This window comes from Buceros rhinoceros, unplaced genomic scaffold (genome assembly GCF_000710305.1).
Source record: "Buceros rhinoceros silvestris isolate BGI_N320 unplaced genomic scaffold, ASM71030v1 scaffold34414, whole genome shotgun sequence".
Taxonomy (NCBI): domain Eukaryota; kingdom Metazoa; phylum Chordata; class Aves; order Bucerotiformes; family Bucerotidae; genus Buceros; species Buceros rhinoceros.
In genome coordinates this window covers 1-19,841 of record NW_010409486.1, presented here as the reverse complement: position 1 = coordinate 19,841, position 19,841 = coordinate 1, and the positions used below count along the sequence as shown (strand labels likewise).

General features: G+C 46.0%; 1 protein-coding gene across 1 annotated transcript; it reads left to right on the top strand.

Annotated features, from left to right (window-relative positions):
• Positions 1-966: 966 nt before the first annotated feature.
• LRGUK (leucine-rich repeats and guanylate kinase domain containing) lies at positions 967-18,933 on the top strand (the record flags this gene model as incomplete). Its single annotated transcript, XM_010135247.1, has 10 exons — positions 967-1,074; positions 1,716-1,797; positions 2,640-2,740; positions 3,337-3,418; positions 6,159-6,283; positions 9,303-9,446; positions 11,540-11,620; positions 12,471-12,557; positions 14,438-14,544; positions 18,814-18,933. Coding segments are annotated over 10 exons (1,037 nt in total), but the record flags the coding sequence as incomplete, so codon positions are not given.
• Positions 18,934-19,841: the final 908 nt, after the last annotated feature.

Sequence of the window (19,841 nt, the reverse complement as noted above, 5' to 3'; positions counted from 1 at the left end):
AAGGGCTGGTCTGGGCCGTTTCACCTGCCGTTTCAGCCTGGTTTTAGGGCCCCTTTCATCCCCGGGCTGTGCAGGGTCCTTCTGGAGTCTCCTCTTTCTCCTTGCTATGCAAAGGCTAAGGATGAGCTGATGGATGGGCAAATCACCCGCCCAGCTCTGCGCTTCCACAAGCCCCTGCACCCCGGTGAGCCGTTCCTCCCTGCTCTGCTGGGCTCCATGGTGTCCACTGCCACAGCACCCGTGCCTCCTCCTTTACCTCGTGGAATTGCAGCTGTAGTCTCATCGCTGTAACACGTAGGTGCTGTAATTTAGGTGATTACAGTTTGAAACACTATTTATCTCGGTCCCTGGATCAGCAGTTGTCGTGTGACTTCTCCCAGCTTACAGGAATTTCACGAGCCGTTGGTTTATTTTCTCATTAAACCTACGCGGCGGTTCATGAGTGCCATCTGTCAAGTCCCCGCTTTGGCAACGATCGTCCTCTGAAGAGCCGCGCTAGCGGCTCATGCCAAACAAATTAAAAGGGCCTCCAATAATGCCCATACTGGGGTGCAGCATGGGGCGGTGCCAGCGCTGAGCTGCGGAGATGTGAACATCCATTACCGAGGTGAGGCTCGTGGCTCAGTGTCTCAGGGAATGGGTCCGGTTTAGAGCTGTGCGTTTAAACCACAGGGTTAAAGAAAAACCCCAAACCCAACAAAAAGCTGTTGAAACTTTTAAAATATAGAGAGCTGGTAGGTGAGGTGTTTCTCTGTTTTGAGGGCTGTATTCACTATTTTTCCTGGTGTGTGGTGCCTTAGTAGGGCGATGGAGCACTGGAAGCAGCGTTTGATGGAGGACTTCTATTAAACTCTGCTCCCAGCTGCATCCCCCGCAGCCCTCGGAGTGCACCGAGTGTGGAGTTCCATTGCACAAACCTCCCCCTAATCCCTCCCTCTCCCTGCCCCCCTTTCTGCTGTTTCACAGGGTCAGTTTGACGGAGTGTTGGATGAAGACACTGTGGCTGAGGGTCTCCACAAGCTGGGGCGCTCGGCCGCCGGTATCGAGTACGTTTATCTCAACCTGTCGCTTTCGGTAGGTGTAAGCACAGCCCATCCTTATAAAGTGCTTCTCTGCTCAGAGGTTTCCTCTTTTTAACAGCAAATAGAAGATTTTCAAGAGGCGGATATTTGTCTCTCCCTGTCAGTACCACTTCGCGTACACAGACTTTTGACAAGACGTAGCGTGGCTCCTGCTGCCAACCGCCGTACCGACGTTGATTTTTTTTTCCACTTGGCAGTAACAGCAGGAAGATTTGTCCTTGCCCAGTCTTTGGGTGTGAAAATTTGTCTTCCTGCTTCAGTCAGCTGGAGAAAAAAACTCGAGGAACGTGCTGAGCACCTGAGAATGCTGCGTTCATTGTCCCTTCAGGAAGTTCAAATTATTGTGTCTTTCCAAAGATTTACTTCCTGCCGCTCCCTTTTTATGTGGCTTTTTGTTTCCCTGGCATTTTTCCTCCCTCCAGCTCTCTCCCCCCGTTGTGTTTTAAAGTCGTCTTTTGTTCTTTTCTCCACTCATGGCTGGTCTGCAGGTCTAACATCATCCTGTCCTGACACGTCCCCTGCTCGAGGGGGGACCTTGGGGCGCCTCTTCAGTGTCTTCTGCCCTGCCTGTCTCTGGGGCGCAGCTGAGGATGTCCTGCTAGGCATTAAAGTCCCTTCGCTTTATTTTTCCAGGGCCGTGAGTTAAGTGACATTAACATTCTCTCCAGATACATTCACCTACAGAAGCTGGAACTTCCACATAATAAAATTAATGGTATGTAGTAAATACTCTGGTAAATCCCTGGGCTGTGAAATCATGTAAGATACGAAACGCGCCACACCGTGTAGCTTTAATGTCACAAAGCCTCGTCGGTGTTTGCATGGTGGAACTACCCCAGCTCCGCAGAAGGGCTCGATCTTCTCGGGAATGATGCATGGACCAGGCGGCTTGTTTGTCAGAGGGAACATGGAGATTATTGTCCACTTCGTGATGCAAAGATAAAATGCAACAAGCGTGTCAGTACAAGGTTACAGTTGAGATTTTACATGAGCAGATGTCACGCTCTGTAGAGTTATGTCTGGCAGAGTTTTTCCCAGCCCCAGACTTCCCTTTGTCACATTTTCCCATTGGTGACAAGATGTAAATAATTACATCCAGCATTTAGAAAGGTACCAAATGGGGTGAACTCCATCATCATTGGCTCCTTCCCTCTCCCTCGGGCTCCCCAACATTTCTCAGTTCCACTTTGAAAGGACTAAGCTGAGGTGCACAACCTGTTGCATTCTTGCCCTCAAGTTCCTTCCACTTGAGGTGCTGGAGTGCGACAACAGCGACCGTCTCCATGCTCGCCGTGGCTGTGAGGGTCAGAACAGAGCAGGGGCTTCGCCACAGCAGCGACTCACTCAGTCTTCAGTAGAGGCCTAAACACTTTGCTCTGCTGATGAATAGCTCAGGACAGGGGCGTTTTCGCCGCCATTCTAGAGGTAGATGTAAAATAAAACTACAGTCTGGCTTATGGAGAAACCAGTTCACACGGCGGACGTTTAACACAGGACGTGAATATTTATTCTACATGCTTTAGATCACTAGGATCTGACATTTTGTTTTGTTACTAGATCTTTCCTGTGTCAGTCACATGCCTCACTTACTGCAGCTGAATGCTTCCCACAACGAATTGACGGCATATTTTGGTTTTAAACCACCTGAAAATCTCAAGGTAAGTTGCAAAAAACCCAAAAAGCAGTTTATAGGTTTAAATTCTAAAAGGTTTTTCTAAATCTAATTTAGCCGTTGTGTTTGGACACGTGCAATTTCTATGCCGTCCTTACTCTCCCGTCTCCCCTCAGCTGACATTTTAACAGCTTTTCCGAATCTTTGGGTGTTTCACACTGCATGTTTCAGACTCTGATTTTCTTTCACACGCTGAACCTGAGAAGCTGTATCGCGCAGGAAACTGTTCTAACCAGGGGTAAATACAGCCAGGATTTTCGCCTTGCTTGTGGAATTCCTCGGACCTTTAGTGGGATCAGTACTTCTCTGTCGTCTCTGTTACTGTTTTTTTAACACATATGTGTAATTACAGGACCACTAATGATAATGTTGTTGGGAAAAAGTATAGTTTAGAAGTTCCCAAAATGTGAATTCTACATGTCATAAAAAAGAGCCTTTTTGTTTGTGTCCCGGGATTAGTATTAATGATCTTATTTCTTCCACACCCTTGCTCGTGAGTTTAATGTAGCAGCTGCTGAGTTTCACGGCACAGCTGTAAGCACTGAAGAAATAAAACTCACCCTCTGTCTCCTTTTGCTTTAGGAAGTAGATTTTTCGTACAATCAAATACCTCAAATGCAAGATTTGTCGGCGTACCAGTCGCTTAGGGAGCTCCTGCTGGATCGTATCCTTTGTGGAGGCTGCAATGGGAGAAGAGCTGCTCGTGTGCTTCAAGCAGCTTCCTGCTCTGTCAGTCTTTAGAAGCAAGATTAAACACTGTAATTGTGGTGGTGAAACTGATCTTAATTAACTCAAGCTGCCTGGTGTTAGAGGTGTTTGTGTGCGCCTGTAAGGTATTAGCCTGCTGGAGGAGCACAAACGCCCTCCACTTTGCTGCGTGTGAAGCTGAAAAGGAGACACGTCACACTCTCTTTGCAATAAATAATGCCAGTATTTTTATAGAGGAAAGGTTAATAGGAAATCAGCTCGGAATTCTAAATACCCTGAAATGAAAGAGGTGCGTGGTGTTTAATCTCAGCTAATTAGAGGCTCTGTGGAGGACAAGGCTGTTTAATGACAACGAAGAGAATCTTCAAGTGCGAGAAAACTTCCTGGCAAACGCTGAGGGAAGTGCACGGAGCAAAGGGGTTCTGCTACCCCCCTTCCACCCACTCTGTGGGATTAGAGATGCTGTTCTGGCAGAAAACAGATCAACATGAACCTGCAGATCAAGTTTCTCCATGGCTTACTTCTCCAAGGCTGTCCCCAGCAGCCTTGGTCTGCCGGAAGATGCTCCTGTGCTTTTCTGAAAGCTCCCCTGGAGCCTCCCGCTGACGTGCTGCCCTGCTCACAACTGCTTCCCGGGGGCTCGTGAACCCTTCCTCTTCCCCTCAGAAACTGCATCTTGATTTCCAGCTCTGTGAAGAGGAGCAGGCAGCAGGTCCTGGCGGTTTTTTCTGTGTCTCTTGTCCTCGAAGTATCTCGTTACCAGCCAATATTAATACGATGCCTCTTCCACGCAGGGGCACATAAAGCATTCGCAGGGCACCGCGGTGACATTATTCACTGGTTTTACAAGGTGTGTGGGTGACACCGTTCTTGTCAGGAAATGGCATTGAGACACACTCCCTTCGCAATTCTAATTCTCCGTCGCCGAGCAAAGTGAAAAGGAGGAAAGATCAGAGGTTTGTAGTGTGGCCGGGAAGGGGTGTTTGTTCGCTGGGTCTCAATGCAGCAGCGGGCTGTCTTCAAGTTCTTCGCTTCTTGATGAAGACGCCGTTGAAATGAGGAGAAAAACTGTTTCATGCCTACAAAACAGGGGCAAATGAGCGCAGAATATCGAGTGCAGCATTTCGAGTATCAGTGCCTGTGGATGGGTTTGGTTTCTTTCCTAAAGCGGCAGAGAGAGCCTGCTGTGAGGTCTGACAAAAAGCTCAACCTGTGCTGACCAGTCCTCTCCCCTCCTCTCCTTCCCCATCCAGCCCTGTGAGCGTAGAACGTACAGACAAGCCCCTGTGTGGGAATGAGGTGAGGAGACGGTTTCCTCGCTGCACTGACTGAACAGAGGTAGTTCACAGCCGCTGAGGAGTGTTCTGCTGGCCCCAGATGTTGGTCACTGTACCATTCAGACTGAGAGAAAAAAACCCTGACAGTTTGTCCACTGCCTGGTGAGGCTGAAAATGTGCCTGAAAATTCACTCTCCTCTCTTGGCAGGCAGAGTTCATTCTCTCGAGTCAATTAAAAATGATCCCTAGTCCTGAGGATTAATTCCCACAGTGGAACACAACACACAAGCCCCGTCCGTCACCGAGTCGGTGCCTCTGCAGTTCATCCCGTTGGGGGAGAGCAGCCCTTGCTGTCCAAGGAAACACGCTTGGTTTAAGGAGCTGGGTGGTTATGTTAACGCTGACCTTTGCTGAGAGGAATCCCAACTGCTGCTGCTGCTGCTCCTTTTGAGTTCAGTGCTAATTGCAAACGCGCTGTCCCCTTTCAGGACAGATGGCCAGTACAGAACAGGTGTAATTTGGAGCGAAATAGCCCCACGTAGTGCCATTGGCTGTTATGACTTGAGCGATTCATCTACGATGCTTCGTCAAGGTCAGTTTGGAGCTGCGTTAAGAACTCTGTAAACATAAAAAGATCATCCTCCTCTGATCCATCAGCCCTGAGCCTGCATTCTGCAGCTCACCTAACGTGACTGGGGCTCAGTTAAGGACATCACCCCCCTGTTTTACTCTCCACATGGGCCTCGAGTTGCTCCAGGGGAGGCTCAGGTTGGATATTAGGAAGAATTTTTTCACCAAAAGTGTTGTGAAGCCTTGGCCCAGGCTGCTCAGGGCAGTGGTGGAGCCCCCATCCCTGGAGGGGTTTCGCAGCCGTGTGGAGGTGCTGCTGAGGGACAGGGGGCAGGGGGGACCGGGCAGTGCTGGGGGACGGGGGCACTCGATGATTTTAAAGGTCTCTGCCAACCAGGTGATTCTGTGATTCTGTGTGAGCTGATAAAGAGACCCAAGATTTACAGCATACTTTTGCAGCCTGCTGGCAGAAGTTGTCTCTTCCCCACGCTCCTGTCCCCTCGTTTTCACTCCTGCCTCAGTTTGCCGTCAGCCCCGTGAAGGGCTGCGCCGTAAACCAGGTCACCGAAACAGCGTTGCAGACCCCTCTCAAGAAGAGAGGAGGGTATTTCTAGCTGGAGTGGTGTCACTTGTCCCACTGCCCTGCAAAAAAATGTGTTGTTCTAACAGGCGGCAGAAAGTTCCAGAACAGGGGAGGGTGTGCGCAGCTGGGATTTAAAACCCCTCAGCACGAAGCATTTGATGTCCAGCTCCCCGTACCATAAAATTCAGCTCCACTGGCTAGTTTAGCATCTAATTATTGCTAAGGTTTTGTGTTACTGTCCTTAAATGCAAACCCCTCTGTCACAGATAACAACATAGAGGAAATAAGAGGGCTGGAGAAGTGTCACAGCCTGACCCGTCTTAGTTTGTCACACAACAGACTCGTCACCATCAGCGGCCTTGAGAACTTACCCATCAGGATCCTCAACCTGGTAAGGAGGAAGGAATTCTGCTTGTTTTCATTTTATCAACATATTAATGCCGCGATAAATGTCAAGGGCAGGAGACAACACATTTTCAGAGATATTTGCTATACAGGCTACTTCCTCATGGGCTTTGTAATAATAATTTTAAAAATATTTAATGGGATTTTAAAATCGGTAGCAAAAAACCCTATACCTAGAAATACACTCGTATTTGCTCCATTAGTTTTGAGCACTGACATAAATAATTTAGGTAAAGCGAATTAATTTTGTCTCAGGAATAGAAATATTCTTTTCCAGTCCTTTTAAAATTTTAAATATTTTTCTCTTCTCTTCTGTAGTGATTGGTACAGAAAAGAGTAACTAAGGGCTGTACCCCCCAAGGCCTGATCGGCCCTTGTACTTGCTACTGCTTCCATAATCAGGGAAGGTATTTCATGTTTAGAAGTGGACAGTAGCAGGTTTTGAATAATATATTCGTGTTCGGTAACGTATTTTTACTGTATTTCAGCTACATAAAACCTTCAGTAGGCAGGACTAGAGTTTAAGTGGAATTTTAAGCCACTACTTTGCTGATCTAAATTGATTTTATCCGCTAAAAACGAGACAAAACTCACTTTTTCTTGCCATTTTTAATGGGTAAGATTAACTCAGATTGGCAAAATGTTTGTGTTTTAGTGCCTGAAAGTTCTGACATGAATTATAGGACTATGACAATCGAAGCTGACGGGGAGATCTTCTCTCCAGACCCTTTCTTCAGGGAAAGCCGCTCAGCCGTTGTGTGCGCTGACGTCCTTCCTCAGCTGTTGACAGGGCTCGCGGTGGTTGTTAGTAGTGCTTGTCTGCTCTGGAAGATGCTGCGTTAACAGCTCAGCCTCGTTAAGACGCCCGTGTTCCTCGGTTCGGGTTCTTTCATGCTGGTACGATTAGTTATCCATCCGCTCGTCTGTTTTAATTAGCGAAGTAGATAGTCGCGTGGAAATTATGTAAATAGACAGATTTCAGCATAGCATCTCCTTCTGCTAATTAAGGTAAAACGCAGCGCTTTTTTCAGGGGAGCAGCCATCCCCTCTCCTCCCGTTGATTCAGCTTTCTGTTCCAGTTTCCCTTGGGCTTTTCAGGTTGAAAGAGTAGTAAGGTCTGAAGTCGGGAAGAAAGGCTTCAAAACCTGTAAACGCTGCCTGGCTGTTCCAGAAAGCCTTTATTCTGCTTATGTTTGCGAAAAATAAAAAGTGCAGCTCTAATGAACTGGACTCGTAGGAATTTTACGCCTCACAAAGAAGGATCTCGACACAAATCCCTTTTGTTCGCGGCGTTTTGCGTTCGCCTCTTGCACAGCATTTTGCAGCGAGAGCTCTGAGCTGCGCCCTATTAAACAGAGGAGAACGAAGAACGGGAGGAGAAGAGGGAGCCTCCATGCTATTAATAACCTAATTAAACATTTAAAAGTCAGGAAAAATGTCAAGGACAGACAACTGGATTAACATTAGAGTCAGCTGGCTTATTTATTTCAACAGTTCCTAAATATTTATTAATAGAATATGAGGCTTCGAGGCTTTCAGCACAAGGTGATGCTGATGGAAAAATAAAACTTGCAAGGTTATGCGGGGAGAATCCTGTTGAGAGGCCATCTGGGTGTGTGCGGCCACTGGGACAACGACGAGTACAGATCCTAGCGTCTTCGTAGCAGACGTGAATATATGATTTGTGAGGCCTGAGAAATGAAGCTGTTTGGTGCCCAAGGGAAAATGTAGGTCTTGTACCGTGTACCTTGTTAGGAAGGAATGTAAAATGATGGTAGTTAGTTATGAGTTCTCAAAGCTTTGGTCACTGCTCTGTTAGAGTCTAGAACTTACAGTGAGGTGGGTTTGTTGGTTTTTAACTTTTCTGTGCGTGCTGTCACTGACAGTAAACAGAGTCTGTTTTCACTTAGGATGCTTTAAGATCACAGAATCACAGAATTGTTTGAAAAAGCCCTTTGATCCCCTCGAGTGCCCCCGTTCCCCAGCACTGGCAGGTCCCCCCTGCCGCCTGTCCCTCAGCAGCACCTCCACACGGCTGGGAAACCCCTCCAGGGATGGGGGCTCCACCACTGCCCTGGGCAGCCTGCGACACGCCTGCACAACCCCAACGGGACAGAAACGGCTCCTCAGGGACAGCCTCAACCTCCCCGCGAGCAGCTGGAGGCCGGTTCCTCTCGGCCTGTCACTTGTTGCTGGGGAGCAGAGACCGACCCCACCTGGCTGCACCCTCCTGTCAGGGAGTTGTCAGAGCCAGAAGGTCTCCCCGGAGCCTCCTTTGCTCCAGGCTCAGCCCCACCAGGTCCCTCAGCCGCTCCTCAGCACATTGTGCTCCAGCCCCTGCCCCAGCTCCGCTGCCCTGCTCTGGACACGCTCCAGCCCCTCCATGTCCTTCTGGCAGGGAGGGGCCAGCACTGGACCCAGGAGTCGAGGGGTGGACTCCCCAGTGCAGGGGAAGATGAACTTACATATCCTAGAGATACATTTATAACCAGCCCATATTCCAAAGATGGTATTGCATTGCTCCACCGGAATATTTTCTTTATTTATTCTGTACTCACAAGTGTAAAAAGAGCCATGACTACAGAGGGAAATTCTCTGTATATACGTACATCTGTCATCTTCTGCGCACAGTTTATAAATTTTGTGTTGGATAGAGTGCAACCAAAGGATAGCAAAGGGTATCCTTTAGCCATTATCACTTCTTAAAAAATGCCGGAGCTCTTTTTAGAGCTGTCTTATTTATTTATTATCGCCTTATTTATTGTCTCTCGCTGCTGTTCAAGGTGAGTTGGAGATAAGTTAATCAGCAGATAGTTGAGTCTTTCTCCCTTGAGCAGTATGGAAAGCTCTGATATGTCATCTCGAGGTGAAGACGGGGCTAATGCGTGGAAGGCCTATTTGTAATGGGGTTCTCAATAACACAGTGAACCCTCTTCTTCCTCAGGAATATTGTTTTCCACCTGTAGAACGTTATCTAGAGTTTCTGTGTTTTCTTTTCTTTGTAGAGCTCTAACCAGATTGAGAAGATAACAGGGTTGGACACCTTGAGAACTCTACAGAAGCTGGACCTATCTGGCAATAAAATAACTAGTCTGGCCGGCTTGGAGGACCATGATCTCCTGGAGCTGATCAACCTGGAGGATAACCAGGTAGCATACTTGATATCGAGCTCAGCTTTTTGTGAGAATGCATTATTTATCTCTTCTTTCTAAAATTCAATCCCTTTAAGGCTTAACAAAAAAATCTCACAACGCTGCAAGAAATGAGTATTGGAAAATACGTCATTTTTTCCTTTGGTTTTCAACTCTGGTGCTGTTTCACGCGTTGATTGGTTGTGTACTCCTCAGGCCTTATTCACTATCTCTACAGGGCTTTGTCTTTATGTAGGTATCACTTCCGCAGTATTTAGTGCTCATACTCGTACATTAAGAACTAACAGTGCTCCCTAGAGTGGAGAAGATGGGGATGAGTGTGCAGCTTTTTCAGCTTGATTATTCTTGAGGATCTTTACTCACACCACAGCTTTTCTACTGCCTGGCCTCGGGAGGGTTTGCTAATACCTCTCAGCCCAATTTTATGACCGTGGATTCTTCTGAGCTCTCAGCTGGAAACGCTGAAGGCAGAACCGCGTGTGCTCTGGTACACGGTGGCTTTTGCTACGCAGCAGCGTTTGTACTGGCATCCAAGTCACTCGTAAGCCAGTACATAATGCTTCTGATATTGATCTTCCAGCCTCCATAACTGAGAAACCAATCAATTCCTGAATCATTTTGGCATCAAAGACAGATCTGCATGTGAGAAAAAAAAAAAATTTAAGAAAATAAGAAAGAACAATATAAACCAGGAATTGAACATTTTCTGTCATTTCCCCCCACTTGTAAGACACATTTATGGGATTTAGTTCAAGACGCTGTGAATTCTTCTTCTCACACTGTGTTCAGCTTGACATTTAAAGGTACATCAATTGCACAAGACAGAAAAATAACTAATAGTGCAGTCGCTGTTAGCATGAATAACAGCACTCCCATTGCCTCGTATAGTTCCACTGTTCTTGACGGCACGCAGTCTGTTAATTTTACCTCATCAGAGTTTGCCTCTTTTAACGATGTTATTGAAACTGTTTAATGAGTCCCCATTTTTTGAACATTTCCTTCTGAAGAATAATTTAAAGAGAATTTTAATTAATTAACGCAGAAAGATCTGAGTCACTGCAGCTCGCTGTCACCCAGAATGATCTTAAATGCCCTTCGAAAAAGGGCAGGATAGGTTTGTCTGCAAACCCTTGTATCCGTGCTCGGTGATTTGCAAACGCCGATCGTTGGCATTAGATGATTTGTTTACACAACATTTAACTTGGTCAAAACTGTTCCACGATGGGCTTCTTGTTATCCCAAAATGACTATTGGGTAGGCTCGGGTTGAGGTTGGTCTTTTTAGACACGACGTAAGCTGAGCCTAAGTTAGTGGTAGAATCTGAAGTCTTCTGGGCTCAGTCTCGGCGGTGGAGGAAGAACAGGTGCTCTTACAAGGCAATTTGTCCGGCGTACCGTGGGTCGGGTGGCCTCTGGAACTGCCTCTCTCCACTGATTATAAAGTGAGGTTAAGTGACCCACTGGGCTGCCGGGACAGATGGCTAAAACGAGGCACCGTGAATTCCATGTGGCCCATTTTGTTTTAACGCTTCTCTGATGCGCCCGAGCGCAGCCAGCCCGAGTTTCCTTTGCGGATAGATGAGACCTGAAGTGGAAAGACTCCCCCTCTGGACACGGGCAGCCAAGGACAGCTATGCTGATGCTTTTCAGTCAAGTGCTGCAGGTTAGGAAGGACGAACTTGAGCTCCGGTGAAAAGAAACTCTTCTTAGAAGGAATTTTTTTTTTTTTTTGGCGAGTCAACAGAAGCGCAACTCTAACTGCAGAATTGCCTCACTTAAGCACACCAGCCACATAAAAGCTAAATGCGTTAGCGCTTGACATTTGAAAGAACTGGGAAAAGGCAGGTGGTTTGAAATTGCTGTCGGTATTATGCTGTCGGTGTTCTCCAGCTAACATCCAGGTTGGCTGCCTTTTGTCGCTAGAAGAGCCTTATTGAATGCAGTTAACATACATACTTGTTTTGTGAGCATAATGATTTTTTTTTTTATGTCTAGATTTTAAGAGCAGAGATTAAAATACCTTTTCTTCCCCCCGTAGTTATAATGGATTCTGTTGCTGCTGATTTATGCTCTTTTTCTGTCACTAATTAGATTGCTGAGCTGCGTGAACTCGAATGTGTTGAAGAGCTGCCTCTCCTCAGAGTTTTAAATCTTTTAAAAAATCCTGTACAGGTAAGAAAGAACTAAAGAGGAAACCAAAAATAAAAGCCTAGAACTGCTGGTTTAGGTCTCACCGGGATCCATTTAGCCTCAGTTTCTATCTCTGAGAGCAGCCAGGTCATTTCAGGGAAGGAGTACGAGAAATATCGAGTGATGCTTTCCCTGGTATGGTTCCCCACCTTCGACTGGGGGCTTTGGCCGAACCAAAGCTGCATGCGAATCACAACGTTTAATGCCCACATAGCAAACCCACAAATTTTATTAATGCCATCTGTGAATCCATTTATATGTTTGTACTCGCAATATGTCATGACTTTTGTTTGGGAAAAGATCCCCTTTTTGTTTGCTTTCAAGGTCTGGACTCAATCGTTCCTGAGAAAAGCTGAAAGGAACTTAATAGTACCCTTTTAAAAACCATGTGTCTCTGGAATCTGGATCTTCTTTTCTTCTTGAGGATTTACTCAGGGCTCATTTATGGCTCCAATAATAGTCCTCAGTTAATGAATTATCATCCATTTGATCAACAACAACGACAGCTGCAAAATATCCGAAATTCTGGCTTTGACTCTGCATTTGCCATTTGTCCTGAGCGATCAGTGATGATCGTATCCTGACTCCCGTGATTTCCAAATTTTGAGTGAATGTTACAGTGATTTCCAGTGTCAGAAGGAAGAAGATTTTGGGGGGTGTGTCAATTTGTACAGTGTATTGATATCGTTCAGGGTAAAAAGCTTTTTATATAGCAAGGTATTAAGACCCATTTAATGTCAACCAATTGAAATTAATTTAATTAATTGAAATTAAACATTAAACATTAGATTGATTAAGCACTTTATGTCAAAGTGGAAACTTTGTCCTTCAGGAGCAAGCAGACTACTGGCTCTTGGCAATTTTCATGTTGCTCCAACTAACAGAACTGGATCTCAAGAAGATTTCGGTGGAAGAAAAGGTATGTAAACATCGTATCATTCTGGAATGTTTCTAAATAAAGAATATTTTTAAAATGTGCATGCAAATGTACTGTTGTAGTCGTTTGGGTGTGACAAATCTACGTTTCAGCCCCCAAGATAGGCTATAAATTCAGAGACTTTTGCTTTTAAACCCAGATATGTAGGTACAGACTTTCTGGAGCAGTTGAAGTATGTAAAAACGCTAAAAGCATCATTTGGTGAAGAAATTTACTCGTCAATGTTGCTCAGCGAGTGAAACTAAACAGGCAGCTGCGTTCATGGAATATTCTGAAGTGAGAACTACTGTGCTACTTCTAAAATACCATTGTTGGCGTTTTTTTAGTGTCATGTACAGCAAAGTGAACTCTGAAAGTTAGAACGATGCTTGTTGCCCGTTCTACTCCACACAGCTTTCACTGTAAAATCTTCTCCCCCCAAAAAACCTGCTCCAGCTGTTCACCGTGACTCTCTGCGTAACAGGAACCTTTCCCTCTTGTGCTGCTCTTCCTGTGATTTGGTTGCTGCATGTAGTATGAGGGCCCAACTGGTAGGATTAACAGGGGTTGGATTAATTAATTAATTGATTAATTGGGGTTGGATTTCAGGGAATTATCCTTTAAAAATGATCCTTACAAGAAACTCATCAGCAGTGTTTTGCGGCAGTGTCAGCTCGTTGATACTTGATGGTTTACATGACGTGACTCAGTAGTTTCCAGCCTGTTTGTTTCTGAGTGGGTGGCATTAATAATATCAAAAATTAAACAGCTCTTTAGTGGTCGGTGCCCTCAACAGAGCTTTCAGCAGAATGGGTGGAGGGGATCCATGGAATTTGAGTGCTCCTCCTCCCTGGAAAGACAGAAGTGTGTTGTCAGGAGAATATTGCATTTTGCTTACTTTGTAAATGCCCGTACTGGTCCTCTTCTGACGAATAAATGAAAGGCTTCGGTCCCTAAGGTCTTGAGTTGAGGCCTTTCAATACTTACAGGGAGCTTACAAGAAGGATGGGACAGTCTTTTGAGCAGGGGCTGCTGGGACAGGACAAGGGCTGAGGGGTTCCACTGCCAGAGGGAGAGTCAGAGCAGAGAGAAGGGAGAGATTGTTGGTGCTGAGGGTGGGCAGAGCCTGGCCTCACTGCTGTGAGGACAGGGGAGAGAGCTGGGGGTGTTCAGCCTGGAGAAGAGAAGGCTCCAGGGAGACCTTAGTGCGGCCTTTCAGTGTTTCAAGGGGCCTGTAAGGAAGCCCCCTTAGTAGGGGCTGTTGCGACAGGACAAGGGGTGATGGTTTTAAACTAAAAGAGGGAGATTCAGACTTGAGAGGAGGAGGAGATCTTTTACATTGAGGGTGGTGAGACCCTGGCCCAGGTTGCCCCGAGAGGTGTCAGCAGCCCCATCGCTGGCCCCATGGCAGGTCAGGTTGGCCCTTGGGGCTCTGAGCCCCCTGCTCTGGGGGCAGATGTCCCTGCTCCCTGCAGGGGGTTAGGCTGGAGGAGCTTGGAAGGTCCCTCCAACCCAAACCGTTCAGTAATTCAATGATTCTATGACCTTCCACCAACACTGAAAGGATGCAAATTAATGGATAATTAAAACCGAAACAAAATTATTTTGCCTTTTATGTGATGTCCTGTTTTCTTTCCAGTAGAAGGCAGAATAGATCAAAGATGGTGAGCTACGGCTGGCTGCCTTCCACCCATCTATCAAACTGTGTTTAAATCTCCCAAAAAGATTTCTGTAGCAGCGGGCTCACAGACAAGCCAAACACAAAGACTGACCCTCACAAATATGAAGCCATCATTATTCACAGAACTCTGCGAAGCATACTGCAGCTGGAAACAATTTCATCACTGCTCTTCTTTCTTTCCCCCCCTAAACTGTGGGCACAGGTCGCTGCTGTGAATAAATATGATCCTCCTCCAGAAGTTGTTGCTGCTAAAGATCATATGACCCATGTGATGTATAGCATGCTGCAGCCCCAGCGAGTCTTTGACAGGTACGTTTACCTCCACTTCGCGTCTGCTCCTGAGGGTGGCACTCAAGGAAAGCAGAATCCATTGTCATATTAGAGAGGGACACTTTTCTGCCCCTCTCCCACCTCTAAATTAATCTAGTGAAGAGGTTAGAACAGAACCCTAGGGTTCGGTTAGTAGTCTGGAAATTAGGCAATTCTTATTTGATGAAGATGGATTATGAAATGAAGTCAGTCGTTCACCTCTAAAGTCTGAGACAGATTGTCCACAGCTCCATTTCTTTTAAACAATCTGTTCAAACAGATGGCTATTTGCGCCATAAATGTAAGATGCAACATTTCTATCAATACCCAAAGGCAATTCGGAAATCTCTAGAGGCAGAAGAGAGCTGTAAAACACGTCATCTTCCTGTTCTGCTACCTCCTTCTCTTCACACTGTTGGCACCCTGTTGTGAACAAATCGACTGTACGTCATGGCTTTGGGGCACACTTCATATTCATGAGGTGAAATTTTCAAGGGAAGTCCGGCTACTTCTGCCAGGTGACTTCTCTCAGCCTCATTTCTCGTGTAGAAGTGGAAGTGGCCGCACTTGGCTGCTCCGCAGATGTCTGATGGAGTTTGCTAGATGGAAATGCTTTGACATTCTCTGATAGACGATACTATGGAATACACGTGGTTCGTTCTAACATTGGCTACAGTGGGCACCGAGATCAGCCTTCGTGCCCCACACCCTGTTCAGCACCATTTTGGGCACCTTAATTCATAACTGAGTGACCAGATTTAAGATCCATGATTTAATAACCAAGAAATTTGTATTTTAGAATATCCTCATTGCAAGTCTTGTGTTGTCTGGGATTGTTGAGGAAAGACAGGAGCTGTCCCGGCGGTGATGATAGCTCCGAGAATTCTTAACAGCCTGTTAAAAAACCAAAATGAAACAAACCAAAATAAATCTGAAGATTTATTTACTATTTTACAGGGTTGAGGATTTCTTTAAAAAAAAAAAAAAGCACAATAGTTTTACCTAAAGGCACGGATTTCTTCCAGTGTAGACATAGGCTCTATTTAAATACTGGATTGTGTTTGTGTATCTTTATTGCTGGAAAGAAACAGCTCTGTCTTCTGTCAGAGGTATTGTACACACAAACACATAAACACACAGCCTAGCGAGGATGGTACTGACCAAAGTGGTTAATGATGCTTCGAGTGTTTGCCCGTGCTCAGCTGGAAAGCGCGCAACACCCTCATTAATGAGATCTTCCTAATGATGATAGTGTTCTACGCTATGAAATGCTTATTGGAACCAGATTGGTACGGTTCATTTGTATCTATCTTTTTAGATGAGATCGTAATTAATTCTGGTTTAGTAATAGCTCTATCGAAAATAAACCCTGGAAAACAAAGCAAGCAGTGACATCGTCGCATACGGCACAGGCAGGAAAGACGAGCGCTGAGTTTCTTAGGCCATTCCCTCTCTCCATGTGCCGTGTGATGCTGTCTTTAATTACAGGGTAACGCACCTCTGAACAGCGTGATGTATGTTTTCCCCCTGCTAGAAACGCCTGTGACATTTTAAAAAGGAGCTTGATCGCCATTATAACCACTACAGGGGGAGCGGAAATCTAATAGCAGAGGGTTCCGCAGTCTACTGGGCACGTACACGATGAGACTTGGTATCTGGCTACTGAGGATAAATTCCTTCAGAGGAGAACTAGAGCATGATTATTTTTAACAATGGAGGTAATTAACCATTGGAACAATTTACCGAGAGTACCAAGAATTCTCCACAACTGGAACATTTTTAATTAAAATATGCTCTAACAGAACCCCAGGTATCAGGCTTGAAATGAGAACCGACTCAGGGAAATCCTGTAGCCAGTGTGATGAGGGGAATCTGACTGAGATGATCACAGTGGTCCCTTCTGGCCTTGAAATCTATTACTGGTGCGCAGCAGCGTGTAACTGGACTCGCCAAAGAAAGGGAAGTTGGAATATGCACATTGAATGAGCCAAGAGCTCTCTACAAGACACAGGTGGTAGAATCGAGTCACAGACTGGTTTGGGTTGGGAAGGACCTTCCAAGCTCCTCCAGCGCAACCCCTGCAGGGAGCAGGGACATCTGCCCCCAGAGCAGGGGGCTCAGAGCCCCAAGGGCCAACCTGACCTGCCATGGGGCCAGCGATGGGGCTGCTGCCACCTCTCGGGGCAGCCCGCGCCCGGCTCTGCCCACCCTCAGCACCAACAATCTCTCCCTTCTCTCTGCTCTGACTCTCCCTCTGGCAGTGGAACCCCTCAGCCCTTGTCCTGTCCAAGCAGCCCCTGGGACTGTCCCATCCTTCTTGTAAGCTCCCTGTAAGTACTGAAACGTAAGAAGTGCTGTAAGTACATACATACATACTGTAGGACGACCAAAACTTTTCATTTATCTTTTGAGAACCAGTAAGTGGTGATGTACTGAAAGATGGTGTAGAGAAATGTTCTCCGTGTTCTTCTGATGAAATAATAAATCCAAGGAATTTGAGGATGTGAGGAGTGTGAGCAATGGAAATTTACTTAGGATAATTTGAATTCCAAGTATAATCATGTCAAGCGGATGTAACACTTCCTTGTAAAAGAAAAGATGACAGAGAATTCTGTAGTTTGCAAGAACGTAACAGGTTCTGTGCATGGAGAGGGAATATATTAAAACTCTGCCAAAGATGAGGGTTCTGTCTTCACAGACCTGCCTTGATGCTATTATTCACGAAGGGCATGACCTTGAGCAAGAATAAGAAGCTTTCTGCTCTGTCTTGATAAATTTGGTATCTCCAGGCTCTAAGCGTGGTTCCTGGAATTGCCATCTTTGAGGTGGTTTGTGTGAGGTGGCAGTACCCAGAACTGTCGCTAATACCTCCTGGGGTCGTGTGGTCTTCAACTGGTCTTCTGCTCTACCACAAATGGCAGAAAAGGGAAGGACAGTCTGAACAGCTCAAATAATCACGAGAGGAGGAAGAGATTTCCTGAACTGAACAGGAACTCACAAGCAAACAGATTCATCTGGGGATTTTTAACCGGGATCCGGGTTCACTTCACAGTTTAGTAACAGCACGTGTGTACAGTCTCAAGCCAGCTCCTGAGTTTGTGAGGTGTATGTGTTACCTCTTCTGTGAGGATAGAACTCCAGAGGAGAATGAGGAGCCTCAGTTGTGTTATTACCTTGGTGCTTCCGAAGCATCAAGTCCCGTTATATACGTACAGTCTGGTAGATAACAGAGCTGGTTTGCTGAGCCTAAAATAGAAGTAAAGCCATTACTCGGAAATCTTTCTCCTCCACGCTTGTGTCGGATGGCTGCCGTCACGTCCTACAGTTACTCATAAGAGAAAAGGTAAAAGAAACAGCCTCTCCTCCCGGGTATTTGTGTTCCAATCATGTTAAACGGGAGCTAAACGTGCATAGGTAGCTTTTTTCCATTTCAAAACACAAATGTAGATAAAGCTATTCATTAGTTAAAAATAAGTGAGTTGGAAATTATTTCAACTATTTCTGATGTATTATCAAATGGCATAATCTTAAGATCTAGCCGAGATTTAAACATGAGAGCCCGACAGTTTTAGCTGTCTGAACAAATTGCTGGACACTCAAATGTGTAGAAATAACATTCATTCTAGCATTTACAGCTGGAGGTGGACAGCCGAGGATCTAACCCTCAGCTCAGCATGGGGAAAATGGAGAGCTTTGTGTTTTTGCAGCACTCTGGGTTCTTTTATTGTAGCGTTATTTGTGTTCGGTGGAGTCTGAGGATCTTAGGGGGTTTTGTTGTGTTGAATTGAAGAGTTCTTTACAAATTGCCACCTTCATCTGGAAAGGCCACGGACGTCAGCAAGGTTACATGTGAGTGAGGAAAGGTTCGGAGGGGTGAGTCCAGGTTCATGCCAGTCTTGTCATCCTCATCATTAAAGTATTACCATCTCTGCCACAGACTTGGAGACTCTTGAACAAACCCCAGCAGCACCGTAACTGCAAGAGGGAGCTTTAGGAAAGGCTTTAAACCAGAAAAGATTTAGTAGACATGACATTCCTTTTGCAAAAGAGACCCAGGGGTCTTTAACGCGGTGTTTCGTGCTATTTTTGTGTTTAGAGCATATCAAACTGAGCGCAGGCTTCTCTTGATTTCTGTCCTCAACACGAACAGTGTGACAGACAGATGGGGTGAGGTGAAGCGATGATAAATCTCTGCAGAAGCTTTAGACAAAGTTGCCAGAGACTCCGTTTGTAGGTGACGTAACGGCTCCTTGTTTTCCTTTCTTGTAGCACTTTACCTAGTCTTGATGCTCCCTACCCCATGCTGGTACTGGCTGGCCCTCTGGCCTGTGGTAAGAGAGAGCTGACTCACAAGATCTGCAGACAGTTCAACAATTTCTTCAGATACGGGTAAGTTAGCTCCGGGAGTTGTAAAGCGCACCGAGTGATCAAGGCTAGAATCGCTGGAATTGTGTTGTTTCTGAAGAGAAGTGGAAGACAACCAGTCAGTGTTTGTTACTGTGCGCTTAATCTCTCGCCAGCCTTTGATTGCCTGAAGTCATCAAATACTTCCTTAAAAAAAAGCTATTTAAATCATCATGTTCTTTTCAAAGGTGAGCAGCAAACAAACAAAACCACATCATTTAGTGCTGGTTTATCAATCTGTTCCGTCTGCACGCCCCAGCGCCCCTCACCCTAAGCATCGGTTTAGACAGGTTTGCATTTGTCTTAATTTTTGCAATGTACCTGCACGTGAACCCATTACCACACGAGTGCAGACGCCATCCAGAGCGAGGGTGGAAGCAAATGCCATTGCTGGACCCGTTTATTACCCTGTGAGTAGCATTATCAAAGCAAATGGCACCCTTCAAACTTCACCATCTGCCGGGAGGAGTAATTGTCCCCATCTGAAAGGCCTGAATTACCATCGCTTACCGCCTTGGGCTCCTCGTGTATTTAGTGGAGAGAAACTCTCTCTTTCCAAGGGAGATTCAGCCCTTGTGAATCACTTCCCCAAGGCACCTCAGTGTTTTCAGTGCACTGTGGGTAGGAAGTATGGCTGTTAGAGCATCACTACCTGGTGCCGAAAGTGAGGTGGTGCAAGCTATTCCTCTAGCTCACCCATTCCATTCTTCACAATACCTGACTTTCATGGTCCTGTAGCACACACCGTGCAGCACCGGTCTGTGTTCCTGTTCTATCGTCTGTCCTCTGCTTTCTCAGGTATTTTATTACACGTAGAATCATAAAATTGTTCAGGATGGAAAAGACCTTTTAGATCCCCGAGTCCCAACCGTTCCCCAGCACTGCCAGGTCCC